At 47.7% G+C, this 19,617-nt stretch overlaps 1 protein-coding gene across 1 annotated transcript in view; it reads right to left on the reverse strand.

Moving 5' to 3' along the window:
- Positions 1-19,617, reverse strand: part of ABCA4 (ATP binding cassette subfamily A member 4) — a 132,562-nt gene that overhangs the window by 107,759 nt on the left and 5,186 nt on the right. The window contains exons 2-6 of the mRNA XM_042952903.1: positions 15,787-15,880; positions 14,610-14,751; positions 12,587-12,726; positions 6,867-6,994; positions 2,206-2,403 (exon numbers count right to left, since the gene is read on the reverse strand). Of these exons, the coding sequence (XP_042808837.1) occupies positions 2,206-2,403; positions 6,867-6,994; positions 12,587-12,726; positions 14,610-14,751; positions 15,787-15,880 (702 nt within the window). The remainder of the gene's footprint in view (positions 1-2,205; positions 2,404-6,866; positions 6,995-12,586; positions 12,727-14,609; positions 14,752-15,786; positions 15,881-19,617) is intronic.

Here is a 19,617-nt window from a genome sequence, read left to right on the forward strand (position 1 = left end):
CTATTCCAGAAGCCAAGGTACTTCAAAAAGAGATGCATAACCCTGTCTTTTTTCTAGTGACCAGAAGATTTCACGATCCTGGGTGCCCAGGGCCCTTTAACACCTCTGCAAACACAGGTACTAGTCCCTAGCTGTGCTGGTGTTCAGCTGTCCAGAATAAGGGATCTTTATCACCTTACTCCCTCTTCCGATTCTAAAAGCAAACTAAGGAATGAGTCTAAAATTGACTCCCTTTGGAATTTTGGACAGAGAAGTTTGAACCACATGCCTTTAATTCTCCCTGCGGCATGGGGAGCCAAGAGAGCTTTCTGGGGTCCTGGGCTCTCAGTGGTGATGGCATCCATAAGTACCGACCCCTCTTACCACTCTGGAGACCCACCCGATGAGATGAGCTGGGAACATTGTAGAGTAACATTCTAAGGGAGAGTCACACTTCGAAAGGAATGAAGTATAAACTCTGCCAGAAATGGAGGGGTCTTGTTTTATTTTGTTTTATTTTTAAAAGCTTTCAGCTTGCTTTTTAAGACAAGCTGAGAGTGGATTTTCTCAGACTTGAGAGAGCAACCATAAAAAGGCAAAACGCAAATTCCTCAACGAAGTTCTCATGATTGACGTATTCCTACAACACAGTTTCAGAAAGTAAAATGCAGGCACAAGAGGGCCACCTGGGTGGCTCAGTCTGTTAAGTGTCTGACTTTGGCTCAGGTCATGATCTCACCGTTCATGAGTTCGAGTCCCACATCAAGCTCTGTGCTGATGGCTCAGAGCCTGGAGCTTGCTTCAGATTCTGTGTCTCCCTCTCTCTCTGCCCCTCTCCTGCTCATGCTCTGTCTCTCTCTCTCAAAAATAAGCAAAAATTGAAAAAAAATTTTTTTAAATGTAGGCACAAGAAAAAACACAATTGGATCCTAGAAACATTTATATATACATGAGCTATATATATAGTTATTATATATAACTATATATAATTATTAAGTTATATTAAGTTATATATAATAACTATATATAATTATATGTATAACTGTATATAGTTATTATATTATTATATATGTCATCTTCTCTGAAGGATTCTAATTTTGAGTGTTTCTTAAAGCACGGCCTGCAATGATGTCCACTGGAATCCCTTAAGGTAACAGGGCAGGTTCTGGGCCCAGCCCAGATCTCCTGCATCAGTCTCTGGGGATGGCAGTTTGGAACTTGCATCTTTTACCAGCTGCCCTGATGATTTTCATACACTCTGAAGTGTGAGAACTGCTGCTCTTCACCTCCTTTTTATAATTCCCGCTCATCCTCCTAGCAAAAGAGGAGGTATTATCAAGTCCCAAGAAGTGTGTCTGGGATGCAGTTCTAGAACACAGGTTTGAGCTAATTGAGGGCTTTCCAAATTTTTGAGACTATGAAGTTTTCTGTTACTCTTTTCTACCCAGAAAAGGCAACCTTTGTGGTCAAGAGCAGACCCAGAGTGTGAAGCTCTCATTTGTTGAAATTTATTAAATGCTTTACATTTATTTTTCCATGTCTCCCTTGTTAACATTCTATACAGTATTATATTTGTTTTATACATGAGTAATGGGGCCAGTAAAGGTCAGCTATCTTATGAAATGGTAGGGCAGGGAGTCAAACCAGGCCTTCTCCTTTCCACCACTGCTAGCGGCGGTAGAGAGGATTTGTCCCACATTTGGAGTGGACTCAGACCTGCCCCATAACTAAGGGTGAACCTAGCCACGTAACTACATAACCACATAACTTTTTTTACTTTTTTAATTTTTTTATTAAATATAATTTATTGTCAGATTGGTTTCCATACAACACCCAGTGCTCATCCCAACAGGTGCCTCCTCAATGCCCATCACCCACCTTCCCCTCTCCCCCACCCCCCATCAACCCTCAGCTTGTTCTCAGTATCTAGGAGTCTCTTATGGTTTGCCTCCCTCCCTCTCTGTAATTCTTCCCCCACCCATGGTTCTCTCATAACCACAAAACTAATGGTGAACCCAACAGTGACTCCTGGGTGCCTGGACAACTGCTCTAGATATATTATCAGTCAAGATTCCTTAGGTCTTTGGAGCCTGGAGTTTCCTTAAGAACTGTGAACGCCAGGCTCAAGCCTTTCTGTCAATCTGTGAGTCCCTGATGACCTGCGACAGGCTCCACTGCACCCAGGAATTACCTTCCACGAGGTAAGCCGCTAAATGCCTCCCTTACCACACGGAAGAGCTTGAAGAAGTCCACGTTGGCATACAGAGTGTCTTCCACCCACTGGAGGGTGCCCTGGGAGAGGGAGCACATGGCATCACGCACTGTCTGTGCCCCACGGCGCTGGCTAAAGATTAAGAAGCGCTCCAGGAGGGCCTCGCTGCAGGCGATGTCCTTCAGTGTCAGGTCTGGGACTCCATGAGCAAACTGCAGGCAAGAGAAGCAAAATTGGAAACTTCCCTGTAGGAAAATACTACCCACCCCAAAGGTGTCCATGTCCTAACAGACAGAAACTGTATATACATTGTGTTGTAGGGCAAGGGGAATTAGAATTGCAGGTGGAATTAAGGCTTGCTAATTAGCTGACTTTTAGACCAGGAGATTATTTTGGATTATCTGGGTGGACCCAATGGAATCACAAGGGTTTTTTGCTTTGTTTTGTTTTGTTTTTGTTTTTGTTTTAAACCTAGTGGAAGAAGGAGGTAGAAGACACAATGTCAAAATAATGTGATATGAGAAAGACTTGACTAGCCACTGCTGGGGAGGCCACCAGCCAAGGAATGTTGGAAACTGGAAATGGATTTCCCTCTAGATTCCCCAGTAAGAAATGTAGCTGTGCCAACACCTTGACTTTCAGACTTCTGACCTGTAGAACAAGAACATAATAAATTTGTGTTGTCTTAAGCCACTAAGTTTGTGGTGGTTTGTTACAGCAGCCACAGGAAACTATACGCTCCCAAGCCTCATTTTATCAGAGAGCCACTTAAAATGTGAGAGATCCGTTCTTAGCATGATGCTAAGGTACCATCAGGACCTACTCCCCTGAAGCTGAGGAGTGGGAGTGGCTAGGATGCATTCAGAGTGATGGCAAGAGACCAACCCCCTCTCTCCTTTCTCAATAGATTTAGCAAATAAAAATACTGGATGCCCAGTTAAATTTAGATTTCAGATAAACCATGAGCACCTTTTAGTATGAGTATGTTCCAAATAGAGTCCAAATGGGACATACTTACGCTAAAAAATCATTTGTTTATCTGAAATTCAAACTAACTTGGATATCCTGTGTTTGATCTGGTGACCCTAACTGCTGGATAGCCCACAGCCTACAGCTCCTGTGGAGCTCATGGGCAGTGACTCTTGGACCCTGAATCACAGTCCCCATGATGGCCTCAGAGACCAAGGAGACCTCAACCCTGCCCAGGGAGCCTTGGCCACCTAGGATACCAACTGGCCTCCTGGAGTCTTGGACTCCTGACACCTAGGTATTGTGAACAGGTTCCTGAGCTTCCCTGGTCTCTGTAGTCTCCTCAAACCTTCAGATTACACAGTTCTCGGGGCAGGAGAGCAGGGCAGGTTTAGGCTCTACTACTTACATCCCTCCACCCCACCCCATCACCCGCTAAATGAGGCACAGGTCATGGCTGACATTGGGTTGATGTGGACTCCATCAAACTCAGGGGACTGTAACTGGGTGCATGTTCCAACAGAGACTTTCTGTTTTGCCCACACTCTGCTTCTTATCCCCAGGCAAAATCTCACCCCCAACCCTAATCCCAGCATCTAAAACATTCTGAGGTGGAGGGAATCAATGAGCTCACTTTGTCCAAACCTCTAATATTCTAGGGGAAAAAAGCGATGGAGGAGGGGTTAGGTGACTTGAGAAAATTACACAGCAGGCTAGTGGAAAAGCTGGGATACCACAGAGGTTCCAGCTCATTCTTTCATTCAGTGACTCATCCATTCAATGCCCTTTCACTGAGTCCCTTTCTGCAGGGACTAAAACGGTTACTGGGGATACAGAAAATAAGGTGAGTTTTTTGCTCTCCAAGGAGTTTATCGGTTAGCTGGAAATGCAGGCATTTAAAGAGCAGGTAAGTGCTAAAGTGAATGCAGTGAAACCAGAGCACAGAAGAGGGAAGTGTTAAGAATAGCCAGGGTTTACTGAGCGTTTACTGTGTGCCAGGCACTGTTCTAAGTGCTTTACATATATTAATTTTTTGACCCCCATAACAATCAAATATGGTAGGCACCTTTACTGTCTCCATTTTACAAATGAGGACACAGAGGCACAGAGTGGTTATTTAACTTGCCTGAGGTCACATAGTTAACTGTGCCGCCATGCTGAGATTTGAACCGAGAGCTTGTGCTTTATCACTACCTCTTTGCTCCTTGTTGAGTAGGGAAGAGGGAGGGGGCAAGACAAAGAAAGGAGGGATTATGAATGATTTCATTGGGGAGGCAACACTTGAGCTGGACCTTGAAGCAAGTCCAGGAGTTTACAGAGCTGGGTGTGGGAGCGGGGTGAGGGACAAGCCAGACAACTATTCCACTCTCATCGTCTAACAATTTCCTAGATGGAGGGAGACCTGCTCGGATGCCAGGCAGAGAGGACGAGGAGGGGCATCCAGTCCTGATGGTGAAGAACAAAATCCCATGTTTGCTGAGAATGACCGATCAGAGAGCTGTAAGCCACACACGGTTTTTTAAATTTAAAGTAATCACGGGGCACCTGGTGGCTCAGTCAGTTAAGCCTCTGATTTTCGGCTCAGGTCAGGATCTCACGGTTCATGAGTTCGAATCCCGCGTCGGGATTCTATGTCTCCCTCTCTCTCTGCCCCTCCCCCCGCTTTCACTCTGTCCCTCTCTCTCACTCTCCCAAAAATAAACATTGAGAAAATAATAATAATGAGTTTAAAGTGATCTACATTAAATCACATTTAAAATTCAGTTCCTCAGCTGCACTAGCCCTGTCTTGAGTGCTACCAGCCGCATCCGGCTAGTGGCTACCATATTGGACAGCACAGAGAGAGAACACTGCTGCCGTAGGGGAAAGCTCTGGTGCACGGTGCTGGGAAGGAGTTGCACAGCTGGATGGAGACTGAGTTAGAGATCAGGAGGCAGGTGTAGCCCGCAACCAGGCTGAGAAGCAGGGAGGGCATGGGGGGGCCCAGAGAGAGCTGGGACAACAGGATTGGCCCAGAGAGAGATGGGACAACAGCATTGGCATCTGCAAGCAGCAGGAGTTTGGGGTTCCCGACTCAAGCTCTCACGTTTGCTGATCAGGGAAGGACCAGCTAATCAGAGCAAGCAGCCTAAATAATAGCCAGTGACTCTGGCCCCTTCTCCCCACGTGAGAGGCTCAGCTCTGATGCCAGCAGCACAGCAACTAGAGATCCAAATGTCACGCCAGTGAGGAACTGGAAAGAAATTTCCCCTAAATTCCTGCCCTTATCTCCATCTCCCTTTTATTACCAACTGGAAGTCATCACAGGCATTTCCAGGACTTAAGTTTTATGAGCTAAGAGAAAGCAAAGGGGAGAATGAGCCATCAATGCTGTAGCCACCACCCCCTCAGGTGGGGGTGGGAGGGAGAGCAGAGCAGGGCCACCAGGCCTGACTTCAAGGGACAAGGCCTGGGTGCTGTGGGCACTGAGTCCCAAGGGCCCTGATGGACCACCTCAAGGCTGACCCTCTGTTCCCCTCAGGAAGTTTCAGGGAAAACCTCAGGGCCTGAGAAGCCAGAAAAGCAGGTATGGGCTTCTTTACTGCTGTGCAGGGAACCAGCTTGAAAACCCCTTTCCACGGAGCCAGCCCTGCCCAGGCGGGTGGGATCCCCCTCCCTCCTCTGGGCTCAGACTTTATCTCAGGACTGACACCGGCTCTGAAATTCTCTGTTTATGTCTCAGTCTTCCCTGGGGTCTGGAGGAGGTGCAGACCTGGCCAGGAAAGGCAGGAGGGGCGTCTGCACTATGGGGCCACTGCTTATCTTACATTCTCACCGTGTTCATCACGCCAGGAACCCACAGGCCCAGGAGGCTGGGCAGGAGGCTGTGAGGCCCAGACTTTCACAGATGAGAAAGTCTTGTGTTAGTGGTGAACACACTGTGAATGCCTATAGGAGATTATGAAGGTGCATGAAATAGATTCTGGGGGGATTAGGTCAGAATGTGCAATGCGGATTGCCTGGCACTGAGAAGAAAACATGCAGGAAATCAGAGGTCTGCCACCCGGGCAGGTTAGCTCAGCACACTCAGACACCGCATGCGTGGCCTGTTTTCACACCGAACTCTCCTCTTCCAGTTATTTCCATGGCTGCCTTCTGTTCAGGCAGGTCTACTCAGATACCACCTCGGCAGAAAGGCTCTCCCTGACTGTCTCATTTCAGTAGGCCCCCACCCCATGCCTCCCAGCTCCTCCCGAACTCCCAACTCTGTCACGTTTTCTTCCCAGCACCTATCTTAACCTGGAAGCGCTTATTTGATTATTACTTGTTGTTCCCACTGGAATGTAAGCTCCCAGAGGCAGGGGCTTGCCTGTATTGTTCACACTGTAGTCTGGTACCTAAAATGTCCCTAAGTATTTGATGAATACATGAAGAAACCCCAGTTTCCTCAAATATAAGAGGAGTCTGAGCTACGTGATCTCTAAGGTTCTTTCCAGCTATAAAAATCTGAGCTGTTTGAAGTGTTTCCAGGATTTGGCCTGCTTCAGAATCCTATGATGGGAAGGCCCATTATCTCAAGTGACCCCCAGGTATTTTTCTGAATATTTGGAACAAAGCATGGATTCTGAATGTGAAAGCAAGAAGGAAAAATAATGCAAGGTCTCCCCTGTTTTTCTCAGGCTCAGGGCTCACCTTTCCACTCCAGGGACCAGTGACATCCACCCACCTGCTCAGGACGAACTTGGGAGTTGACCAGAAGGTAGACGACTGAGTCAGACAGGCCAATATTTTTCATGAGAAATAGCGTCAGTGTTTCTTCATCTTTTAGGACATCCCGAATTCGTATCCCTCTTCCTGCATATGAATGAAAGAACAGGGTGACAAATGGGGAAGGAGTCAAAAAAGGAAAAACATGTAGAACTGATTGGAAACATTTCTAATTGGCTCTCAGCAGAAGACTCCGTTCTTGGGTTCCCTCGGAGCTTGGAGGTCAGGGCTCCTGCCAGTAGGCTGTCACCAACACAGTCACAGCATTTACTGCTGACGCAGCCTGGCAAAACTTAGTGAGAAGGCACAGAAGGTGGAAAAAGTTAGCTCAGGGCAGGGGAGGGGTCATCAGATGCCTGGTGGAGTTGGTCTGTAACAGTGACTCTCTACCGGATGGGGGTGAGGAGCTAAAGTGGGGCAATTTTGTCGCCCCTGGAAATATTTGGCAACGTCTGGAGACATTTTTGTCTGGGGAGGTGCTATTGGGTAAAGGCCAGGGATGCTGGTCACATTCCACAGTAGACAGGATAACTTCCCTCCTCACTACAAACTGAGGAACCATCTGGTCCAAAATGTCATTAGTGTTAAGGTTGAAAAAAACCTAATCTAGGGTCAGAGGACATACATGCTGTGTCCACACTGTGTTGTCACAGGGTAGAGGACCCTTCCTGGCATTTCTGCCATCTCAGCTAAGGCTCTCAGCTTAGGGTGTTGACATGGGCAAGGAGAGGTGGGGCTGTGTGAGGCAAGAAAAACTTCAAGTGGGAAAGAGGAGATGGCCAATAGCCTGGACTTGTAATTTCATGCTCTGATCGGCCCCAGTCACATTCTCTCTGACTTCACTCAAAACATACTAGAAGCAGAAATTAAAAACAAATTTTTTTTTAAATGTTTATTTATTTTTGAGAGAGACAGCGTGAGCAGTGGAGGGGCAGAGAGAGGGAGACACAGAATCAGAAGTTGGCTCCAGGGGGCGCTTGGGTGGCTCGGTGGGCTAAGCCACCACTTCAGCTCAGGTCGTGATCTCACAGATCGTGAGTTCAAGCCCCGCATCAGGCTCTGTGCTGACAGATTCGGATTCTGTGTCTCCCTCTCTCTCTGCCCCTTCCCTGCTCACTCTCTGTCTCTCGATCCTTCAAAAATAAATAAACATTAAAAAAAATTATAAAAAAAAAAAAAAAAAGAAGCTGGCTCCAGGCTCTGAGCTGTCAGCACAGAGCCCAACATGGGGCTTGAACTCACAAACTACGAGATTATGACCTGAGGGTGGGTCAACCCCAAGGGCCTGCCCGTACAACTGGGCAGATGCTTAACCAACTGAGTTACCCAGGCTCTCCAGAAGCAGAAATGTTTTATCAGGAGGCATAAAGGACTCCTAACAGTTAAGGTGACCCTGCAGCAAGTGATTGAACCCTTGCGTCTGTACTTGCCACAACTCACAGGGTTATTGTGAGGGTGACTCGGGGTAAGGACTGTGAAGTGGCTAACTCCCAGGCCCGAAAACAGTGAACCCTGGATAAGTGCTTGTTCTGAATGTGTTGTTATTATTCTGACACCTCCCGGGGGATTCACACCCAGGGTACCCACCTCCACTGCCTGCTTCCAGGGCCAACACTCAGCTTCAAGCAGGCCACTGCCACAGTTCGTGAGGCCCTGGCCACCAAAGAAGGCTATAGGCCCAAATATTTATGAAATCATTTCAACATCAAGGGAAAGCATCTGTGTTACATGAAAATGCCTCTGTCTATATCCCAGCTCCCCTGGGAGCCTGGTTGACAACTTATCTCTTAGTGCTTCTTTAACTAACTTTACTTATCAAATGCCCCTGCTCCTTCCTGGTTCTAACACCACAGCACCCCATCCTCTCCCACCCCCCACATTCTCTCCTCACCAGGCGACCTAGAGGCCTGCCCTGCTGAGTGCTTGACAGCCTTCACTTCCGTTTTTCAGGTCGGTCCTCTCCCTGCGGGGCTCGTCCAGATTGAGGTTGCTGCTGATTGCCTCTTAAAAGAGGGTGGGACAACACCACGGGCCTGCCCATGCAACTGGGTCAGGGGCACCCGGCCCCAAGACTCCCCTCCACAGCAGCCTCTCAGACGTTGTGCCACCAGGGAGTCCAGTCTCCCCACCTTCCCCATAGGGAAAGCCCAAAGGCTTCAGGGGAACTGGAATACAAGAGGGAACCCTTCTGGGAGCAGGAGGGGTCTGAAAAGTGCTGCTCTATTTTATTCTTGCCTTCCCCTTTCCCTGCTAATGTGAGTCATGTCGTCTTCCAAACTCTGCTTCCTTTCTTCCTTCCCCTGAACCCCACCTCAGTTGTTCTTTCTCCCAATCACTTCTTCACCTATAGCATTATGTCATAGACTGGCTTAGTGACACCCCCAACACACACACACACACACACACACACACACACACACACACACACATCTCTGGAGAGTAGAGGACTATAGACCCTGCTTTCATGATACCCCTCATCATACCTAGCAGTGCTGGGCACACAGCTGTAAGCCCTTGAAGTCACCTCTCTCTGACACCCAGCATGAGAGCCTGACATGGAATTAGGGCCTCAATAAATGCCTGTGGAGTGACAGGAGGCACCCAATAAATACCTATTGTCGGGACCTGAGATTAGGGACCCCATCAGACTGTTGATCAATTCGTTATTCTTTAACTAACTCACCTGAACTTACATACAAATATCTTGCTTGGAGAGGGTAGCCATTCCCCCCCACCCCAGGTGACTGGGTTGCTGTGGCCCCAGGGAGAAGGGGCAGGAGTGTGCTGGTTCCACACACCTGCAGAGGGGTGGGGGCCACCCTGTAGGGAGAGTGTGGGGCCCAAAATGTAAGAGGTGGCTGATACCAGACAGAAGCTCTACCAGACTCCTGAGGGAGAAATGTGAACTGGGGGCCTGAGGAAAGAAAAATAAATTTTGTTTAAAATGTGGTTCTTCTTGTTCTCTTCCCTGGGAAGAGGCTGGGGGAGGGGGATGCTGAGGCCCATGGAGCTGAGGGGAGCTGAGGGTTGGGGTGGGAGAGAAGCAAGGAGAATGTGTAGGGCTCATGGGAAGAAGGTGTTTGAAGATGATTGAGAGACCACAGTGCTTGCTTGGGGGTGAGAGGGGAGGGGGCTTCATGTCTGGTGTTTTACCATTAATCCTCCCCTGCTGAGAATGCTGCACTACAGGTTTGCTAGGAAAAGAAAAGGCCGCCTGGGTCAACCATCGGCATACTTTCCCAGGTGACTGGGAACTGACAGGCAAAAGCACATACCAACGACAGCCGCCCACCTTGCTCTCAAAGGCTTTACCCTCCAATGGAGCTTTGGGTTGAGGACAAATGTTCACAGTGAGCAAGGTCCCCAAGTGACCCTAGAATGGACCCTAAAGTAGTCTGCCATGCTGATGGTGGACCCCAGTCCCTGGCCTAGAATTCCTTCAGAGACTTTGGGGATGGTCCCCTCTCACGGCCACCAAGGTCAGGGGTTCCGCGAAATCTTTGCTTCCAGCCCCCAAATTCCTTTGGGCAGCCTTGGCTGACCCTGTCTCCCCAGACCGCCAAAACTGCTCTCAATTAGAGAATTTCCCTCACAGCCTGGAGGCCTGCAGAAGGAACCACCTGTATGCCAACTCAAAAGTAGGCCCGTGTTGGGGTTAGCAAGTAGTGACTTTGGTTCTCATGTACACACTGTAAAGACCACAGAGAAATTGTGGTTTGAAATGACTTCCTTTACATTTCCTCCCAGCTGGACTCCATCTGACAATCAGATACCGAAACGAAATGTCTGCCTCCTTCCAGATCCCACTGGATGAATGGGGTGGACAATCACTCGAGCGGTTGCACAGCCATGTTCTCATCTGCTTCTTTAATCCTGGGCAAAAGTGTTCTCTGGTTGCTGCCTCTCCCCCTTTTTTTCTTACCATTAAAATGTTGATTTTACTCACACCTTACTTAGCTTGAGCTAAGTAAACTCTTCTATCCAGAGCAGCAAAGAAGGTAGTGTTTATAATCTGGTTTGTAGAAAGTTACTACACAAAGAACATATGTCACTATTTTTGAAAGAATTAAAATGTAATGAAGTAATCTTAACATGCCATCTGAACATGCCCCTGTCCTTCATTGCTCCAATAGGCAGAGGAAGGAGAAGGTGGCCCGGTGGGAATTCTCCTAAAAGAACTTTCCCCTCCTGACTGTCCTGAGCTCTGGAAGCCCGCCTGCTTCCCTCCACCGCCCTCCCCAGGTTATGGTCACTGTTCTCTCAGTCCTGGGAGCCCTCGGGGTGACCACCCACTCTGATCTGTGTGTCGAGCTGCATGGGTGAGGAGCCCCAGAGGGCTGATGTGTGCCATTCTCCCGCTCGTCTTGTTTGGAACCCTGAGCAGGAGCTGTTCTATCCAGCCCCTCCTATCCCCTTGGTAGACCCTTGCTTGTCCCTGTCATCCTCCAAGGTCATCCTGAGAGTCACTGCCCCCCATCCCTATCCCAGGAACATAGGATGATCCAGCATCTCCAAACCTCTTCCGTCCCAGCCTCTGAGCCACATCCCTTAACAGTTCCTGCACTGGCAGCCTTTTCTCTGCCTGCAGGACTGTAAAGACTGGATTTCTGTCGAGGCTTGCTCCCTCCCTGATGCTCATTTGCTCTCCTGGGGGCAGGTGGGAAGGGGGATAGGGTTCCAGCTGGTGCTCAGGCCTCTGCCATATCCAGCTCTCACTGTTTCTGAGCCCAGGTGGCTCTCCTACCCTGATGCCCGGCTCCTCTATTCGCCCGCACAAACTCAGTGACCCAATGGCCTGGCCTCTCTTTCCCTCAACCTCCCCATCGCCTACCTTCACCTCTGCTCTACTTCAGCCACCGTGGCCACCCCCAGGGGCTCGTTCTCATTGCTCCCGCCTGCTATGGAAATCCTGAATCCACATAGATCACTCTTTGAAGTCACCAAGCCTTCCATCCTGCTCAGTTCCCCAGTCCTTAAACAGGATCATGGAACTTCAGGAGACCTCTATTCCTTTGTACCCCCATTTCCTCCTGGCCATTTCAGCACTTCTGGCATCCCATCATCCATCCTTATACAGCCTGGACCCGATGCATGTCTTCCAGTCACTGCCCTCAACCGCTTGCCTCCTGGACTTTCTGCAGCACCTCCCTGTATCCCCCCAGGGCTGTATCACCCACCTATGCACCTGCTCTGCCTCAGGGTCTGGGATGCTGAATATCCCTGGAAGAAATGGAATGATCGTATATATTTATGCCACAATACACATATGCACTCTGACCTCCCTGGCCCCTTACTTGGCATTGCTTCCACACATCTTTGGCTAGCTTGCTCTCTAGTGCTCTATGAAAACAGTTCCACACCTTTCCTTTTACCTCTTTCTTCCTGCTTCCACATCTAATCTAGCTTCATACTTCCCAGGGTACAACCTCTCTCGGCATTTTCCTTTCTGTCTCTAGACTTACCTGGAATGAGAACTTTCCTGCCCTCTTCAATTTCCTAACTTCGAAGCTGATGGAAAGAGGAGTCCTCCCCAAGGTGAACTTCATGCCACCTCTATATCCATTCCTTCCTGCCTCCTCTAGTACCTTTTCCCATCAAATCTCCCTGCTCTTTCCTGTGCCTTCTGTCTCCCTGATGGATGAAGCAAGTGATGGTTGAGAACACGCAAGAGCAGCACACCTGCAACTCTCTCAGGGTGAGTCCGGAGGGTGTCCATGAGTTGGGAAAAAGTTTGAAGTTCTTTCCAAACATGGCCAAGGTGCTGGCTCTCTGGTGCATCCATAAGGAGTTCTTGAAAATCTCGAAACACTCGTGCCAAGCTGTAAGAAAGACAAAGCTTCATCAGGAAAGATATCGTTGTCATTTTCATAATAATAATAACACTCTTGCTATTCTTTAAGATACCACATGCTTGACCCAGCTACTACATTATGTATCCTTATTATACTGTGAAGGTCAAAGGAGAAAAGGACATTTGAACTTTGTTGTACATATAGGCTAATAGAGCTGGTGAGCAATTTGTTTCGTTTTCTAGTTTTGGCAGGGCTGGGTCACCTCTCAACCCCATGCTCTGTGTGTCTTCTGTCCAGAGAAGCCTTAAGCAGGATGACATTAGAAGATATTACTGGAAGTTCTTTCCAACCATTGCCACTTCTCTGACACCTGCCCTTCCAGCCATTCATAGGCAGGGACAGCCATGCTAAATCTCCAATTCCTCCCTGCATGTGTGCATGCGCGCGCGCGCACACACACACACACACACACACACACCCTCTCCCATGGCTAACTGGACAACAAAATGAAGCTGAACCAATCAGCTATGTTCCCAGGAATTTGAATGGTAGTCAAGGATGCTCTTATGATTGGCTGGGGCAAGGTGCTCTGAACTAGACAACCAGAGCCAGCCTGGGCTTTGAGAAGCAGGGACATTGGTCCATGGAGAGAGGTGAATGTAGTAGATGCCCAGAGTGGGCCAGAGGGCTGAACCCTGTAGGCCCAGACAGAAGAGAGCTGGTCCCCAGCCGTCCAGTTCTTGTCCTGAGGCCTGCTTGGCTTCCCTTGACTTTGCAAGGAGGTCTAGTGTCCAAATCATATATTTGTCTCTAGAGCTTCAGCTTGTTTGAATGGGTTTCTGTGCCTTGCAAGCAAAAGAACCTTGAATAAGTCAATATTTCACCTGCAACAAGTGTGTGAAATGTGAGACCTATATTTCCTGGTTCAAATGCCAAGTACAGCTGGAGTCTGAAGCCCTTCTTCCCCAACTCCCTCAGATTATAGACACCTCTAGTGCCAGTCCACCAAAGCTCCATCTAGCCTCCACTGAGGCATCTCCAAAACTCTTCTGATCCCATCATATAACCCCATGGGATCTCTATGGTTGGGTGGGTGTTTCCTCTCACGTACCTCAGGGAGACTCAAGCTGAAGTTGTAGATTACAAGTTAAAATCTCCAGGTGGTGTTTGCAACCACGTGAGCCCAACTAAAATGTCACCTCCCTGACATTCTTAGGAAAACAGATGTTCCCTCTTCTATCTTCCTATATTCCAGGGATTAGCGAACAGATACATATTATAGGCTAACAGGCCATAAGTCTCTGTTGCAATTACTCTACTCTGCCATTGTAGGGCAAAAACAGCCATCGTTTGTTCCCAATGGGGAAGGCTACCTCTGAGCATTGGGCTGACTTGCCAAGTGCTCCTTTTCTTGAGTCAAAATACAGGTTTGTCCTAGAGGAATTATATCTGGAGCTCCTCTAAGGAAAACAACCGGAGTAACCAAATATCCTTTTCCATCTGACCTGTGTTGTTATACAAGTATAGTGAAGCCCACTTCCCAACAACCCCTTGTTGGTGTCCCTCAGATGTAAGTTGAAGATCAGCTCAGTGGGTAAAGGACAACCCTGTGAGCATTCCTGAGCCTCTGTCCATAGGACATGCTCACATTATGTTCTCCTACCTCCTGCTCTGAAAGGGAATTCCAAAGGCAGATTCTCTTTCTATGTGATTTGACTTGAAATTAGACCCCAGATGAGAGGTCATTAGCCTGGAGTCCACGACTCCCCCCAAATCATATGCACAATGTAATATTTTATGTGTGTGTCCATTTTGGGGGATGGGGGTTTTCATCGGTTTCTCAGAAGGGTTGTTAGCTCCTCAGGTTAAGAACCAGTGCTCTCAAGATTCGGGGGAATCTCAACACTTACATGGAGTCGTTATAGTTTGACACAATTCCAGGAGATTCTCCCGGGGTGGGACTTTGAAAACAAGGATTGTTCACATTGCAGAACATCCCCTGAAGCCACGGCAACATTCCTGCTGAGGGCATCGCCTTGTTGGGAAAATGGCCTTGAGGACAGGAAATGAAGACAAGGAGTTAGTCTTGGGAATCACACAGGATGCTGGTTCTAGTTGCTGGGGCCTCTGCAGGAAGGATCCTGGCCCCTCTGGTGTTTTCCTTCATTCGTCAACATTTAAGAAGCAGGAGCCTCTAATAGATGTCAGGCCCTATGCTGAGTACCAGAGACAGGCTCTCTCCTCTCAAGCTCCCAGTGTAGTGGGGAGACAGACAAATGTTCTAGTAGAGGTACGGAGGGAAGTGTGGAGGGGAACAGAGGAGGGATGGTGGAGGGATGTTAGCTCAAGATGGCTCCACAGTGTTGCTGACACTTTAGGAGGAAAGGAGGTTCATCTATTCCTTATGTTCTTATGAGCACCTACCCCAAGCATGCAAGAAGGTTGCAGGTTATGGGCTCCTTGGGGTGTAAGCAAGAGTTTGATGAACAGGAAACTGACCCAGAACTTGAGGCTTAAAACTCATGAACAATACAGTAAAAAACAAGAATAGAGGACTGAGAAGCTTTGAATTACTCCTGAGGTCTGCACGTCAGCTGCTCAGAGGGAGAAGATGTCATCCTGGCTGGAAACCATGACATAGTATAAAAGAGGCACTCACAGGCTCATTCCATGTCCCAAGGTACCTCTGGGATCCAAGAAATAATATATGACTACATGTGGCTGTACAGCATCCCTTCTCATTTTTCTCTAGCACCGTATATAACATATCCCTAGACTTGTCTCCAAAATAAACTCATTTATAATCTGCTTTTAAAACCAGTAAGAGTTTAAGTATAGGAAAAAAAAGAAAAGAACTGGCAGAAACAAAAACTAATTTCACAATTCTTCAGTAACTACATACAAGTATTTGCAAAGATGTAGGATTAAAATATTAGTTTGTATGATGCTAATGAATCTCTGTTTTTTGTACTGTAGGCATGAAATGATAAGTAGATCCAATCTGGCACCCTTAGCCCCCAAGGCTTTCCTAAACGAAAGTATTGGACCTCCAGGCTGGCCAGAGCTACCCCCCTCCATTATGCTTACATTCATGTTGGCTGTAGAGCGGGTTGACATTCCTTAACCAGATCAAGAGCAGAAATAAAGATAAAGGCCATACAAGTTCCACCACAAAGCGAATCTGGAAAAACAAAACAAAAAGAAGGAAGAGTGATGCTAAGACATTACTGGAAACACACCCAGATAAGACACACAAATCAGCACCTATCTGTGCAATAGGGTTTGGTTGTGGTCTATTTCCTAAAGGACTTCCTCCTTTTGTCGCCTCTCCCTCATTACCTCTATCCTGACATATTAGACCAATAAGACTTTTTGTCCATTTGGGTTCTGCTCTGCCTCTATTTTAGGAAACTGCATTAACAAAGATTTTCAGCAAGGACCAAGATGGGTGCTTCAGTACTTTTCAGACGTCACTGTGCACGTGAATACAGACTCTGTTCTGTAGAGGCCTACCGGGATCTCACATGTCTAACAAGCTCCCAGGTAATGATAATGCTTCGGGTAGCAAAGATTTCATTATAACCTCTCATTCTGCAGATGAGGCCCAGAGAGGGCAGGTGACCTGTGTAGTGTCAGAATAGCAGTGACAACATCTGAACCAGAATCCAGCCTCCTGTCTCCAGAACCAGTGCTCTTTCTGCATCTCTCCACTGCCCTGCCTTCTTCTAGTGCACACTAGACCTCGTGTGTATCGCCAATGAATGACCTTGCATATGAGGTCACTGAATGAATGAGCAAATGACTCCTAAGTACTGTGATCCATAGCAAGGTCAATAAAAATCTGTTTACCGACATCTTTCCTTCCACAATTTCTTGTTGCTTAAAGGAAGAAAGCAGGGCATACTATTGTGAGTTTTTACAATTCTGGCTGCTGCTAACAACACATGGTTGAAAGCCATTACTAAAATATAGGTTCAATTAGAGTTTAAGGACTTGACTCCAAAGGAAGAAGCAACTGGTTGTTTCAGCCATATTCTGTGGCATTGCACAGCCATATTCTGTTGCAGGCGTGGGACTGTGGGAGGGAAGAAGAGGAGGGGGCATGTGAATTGGGGAAATGGAATAGCAATTCTACCCAACCCCCACTCCAGAGACCTTAGGAAGGAAACTCCTAAGATCTGAAGGAGAACTTTTGCTGATGGCTAAGAATAGAGACTTAAGTATATATAGATCAGCTAGGGGTCATTTGCATGGTCTTTGACCCTTTGTCATTCCTTTCTTCTTCTTCTTTTTTTTTAAGTTTATTTATTTTGAGAGAGAGAATGAGAGAGCAAGAAAGAGCAAGGGAGGGGCAGAGAGAGAGTCCCAAGCAGATTCCACACTGGCAGCGTGTGGAGCCCAACTCAGGGCTCAAACTCATAAACCATGACATCATGACCTGAGCTGAAACCAAGAATTGGACACTTAACCAACTGAGCCACCCAGGTGCCCTGACCGTTTGCCGTTCCTTTCAAAGAAATGTACATAAGTGCTCAGCAAAGTGATAGACACCACAGCAGGTACTCAGTGAATATTTGTTCCTTTCCTGCTAGTAGAGTATGCTGGCTATGGAACTATTGCAAATTGTAACATAAATCAGTGCAGGGGAAAGGATAATGTATTGAAGAAAAAACAAAACATGCATAGGGCAGGTGGTTGCAGTTGGAACTTATTTTTTTAAGTTTATTTTTAGAGAGAGAGTGCACTTGGGTGTGCATGAGCCCACAAGTGGTGGGGGGCACAGAGAGAGGGAGAAGGAGAATCCCAAGCAGGTTCTGTGGTTTGTGCAGAGCCCAGAGCCTGACTTGGAGTTCTGTCTCATGAACCCTGAGATCATGACCTGAACCGAAATCAAGAGTCAGATGCTCAACCAATTGAGCCACCCAGGTGCCTCAAGGTTATAACTTTTTACTCAATGTTTTATTCAAAATATGTCTAGGGAAGATATGTTAGAGGAAACACACCAAAATATTATTATATATGATATAAATTTTCCTTAAGACACTCACTTTTCAGGGCTCCCCGTACACATTTTTCTATAAGATGGCAAAGCATCTAAATTGGCCAATTCCCATCCAGTGTTACAAAGACTGACCCCATTGGATAACCATTGGAATGTTGGCAGTTCCCCTAGGGCAAGCAAACCAAAGGAGGAGGGTATTGAGCCTCTTCCCCAGGGACCCTATCTCACTGTTAACACCCTCCCCAGCACAGCTGTTCCCACAGCACCCTGCACTCCCCTTATCACTCATTGTAAATCAGAGTCCTTACTCCTTCATGGAAATGGAACCCTCACTGGTTACGAGCTTCCTAAGGGCAGGGGCCATGTCTATCCTTGTCACTACTTTGATTCCACACCCGACACAGGGCCAGCTTCATGATAGGTGCCCCATAAGTATGGAATGAACGAACCTTTGCTGAGACTGGTCTAGGAGGTTCCTGGAGGAGGTGGAGGTGACACAGAGGCTCAAGTCACCAACACTTTGCAGATTTAACAAACTGCACCCCCCGAGGCATGTTCTGTACACTGGCTCCATGCCTTCTATCCTAGGTCCTTCTGTCAATGAGTAAGACCGGGAAGCAAGTCTGGCAAGATAACCATGTGAGTGACAAGTACGAGCAATGAAACCGGAAGTTGTTCCTGGTGTCTTCACCAAGGAAGCGAGACAACTAGCCCAGATTCCACACATCAGATTCTTCCCCTTAAGACAATTGCTTGCAACCTTGGCTTTCTTCCAAGTCAGTCAGCTTCCTTCCACGTAGCAATGTCTATCCGGAGTAGTCTGGTATGTGAGACATTTGGGAATGGGAAGATCTGGGATAAGAATCACTTTGGGGCTTGTTTCATCACTGAATCTCAGTTTTCTCATCTGTGAAATGAGACCGTTTCGTCCTTCAGCATACACAAAGAGTTGAGAGTGTCAGTACTGAGGTTTTTATCCAGCTCTGCTCCCTATTAGCTGTATGACTTTGGGTAACCCATTCAATCTCTCCATGTCTCAGGACTTCATCTGTAAAATGGGGGCTGATACCAGGGCCTCCCCCTGCCCCCCCCCCCCCCAGAGTGGATGAGAGGAGGAAGTGAATGTGAAACACCTAGAGCAGAATCGGGTACAAGGTAACATTCAACAGACACATATCATTTATTATTGACCCTCACTTTCACAGAGATCACAGGGACGCTGTAGGTCACAGCACATTGTAAAGGCTAAAGAGCAAAGAGATCTCATTTACTTTTTACCTGTGAGGTCTTAGGTCTGCCCTCCACTCACATTCAGGTCCCCTCTCTTTCTCCCTTTCTGGATTCAGAACTGTTCATTTGCTGGTTTGGAAACATGGGCTTCTTGAGTTACTGACCACCCACTGTCCCTTGCTCCATCTGTTAGAGGGGCTTGCACCAGGGGAGGGATGGGCCAGCCTGGCCTACCCGTCCGTGGATAAAATTCCCAAACCCAAGCTAGCACACACACACATCCCTTCCAGTGTTTGTCACACACGTTCTCTCCTCTCCTCACTCACTCCTTGTATTTTTGAAGTATCTGGTCTTTGCAGGACATTGTGATTTGAAGTCCCCCATCCCCCCACCCCCACGCCAAGTGGGAGACCAGATCAGAATTCTCCTTTTCCTCCTTCATTCTTTGCCTGGCCTAGGACTAGTGTGGCTCTGCAGGTGTTCCTCTCCACCGTATCTCGGAGTTAGGGCTGCTGTTGTCTGCCCCCCACCCCCTCTTGACCACCTTCTTTCAAGGCAGGTCCCAGGTGGCTGCCAGCTGGAATCAGGTGGGGAGCTCAGGTTGTGCCCCACATCAATTACACCGGACATCAGGTTGGTTTTTGTTTGTTTGTTTTTAACACTTCTCAGGTAATTCCAATTGTGCA

Source organism: Panthera leo, chromosome C1, assembly GCF_018350215.1.
Source record: "Panthera leo isolate Ple1 chromosome C1, P.leo_Ple1_pat1.1, whole genome shotgun sequence".
In the NCBI taxonomy this organism is placed as follows: Eukaryota; Metazoa; Chordata; class Mammalia; order Carnivora; family Felidae; genus Panthera; species Panthera leo.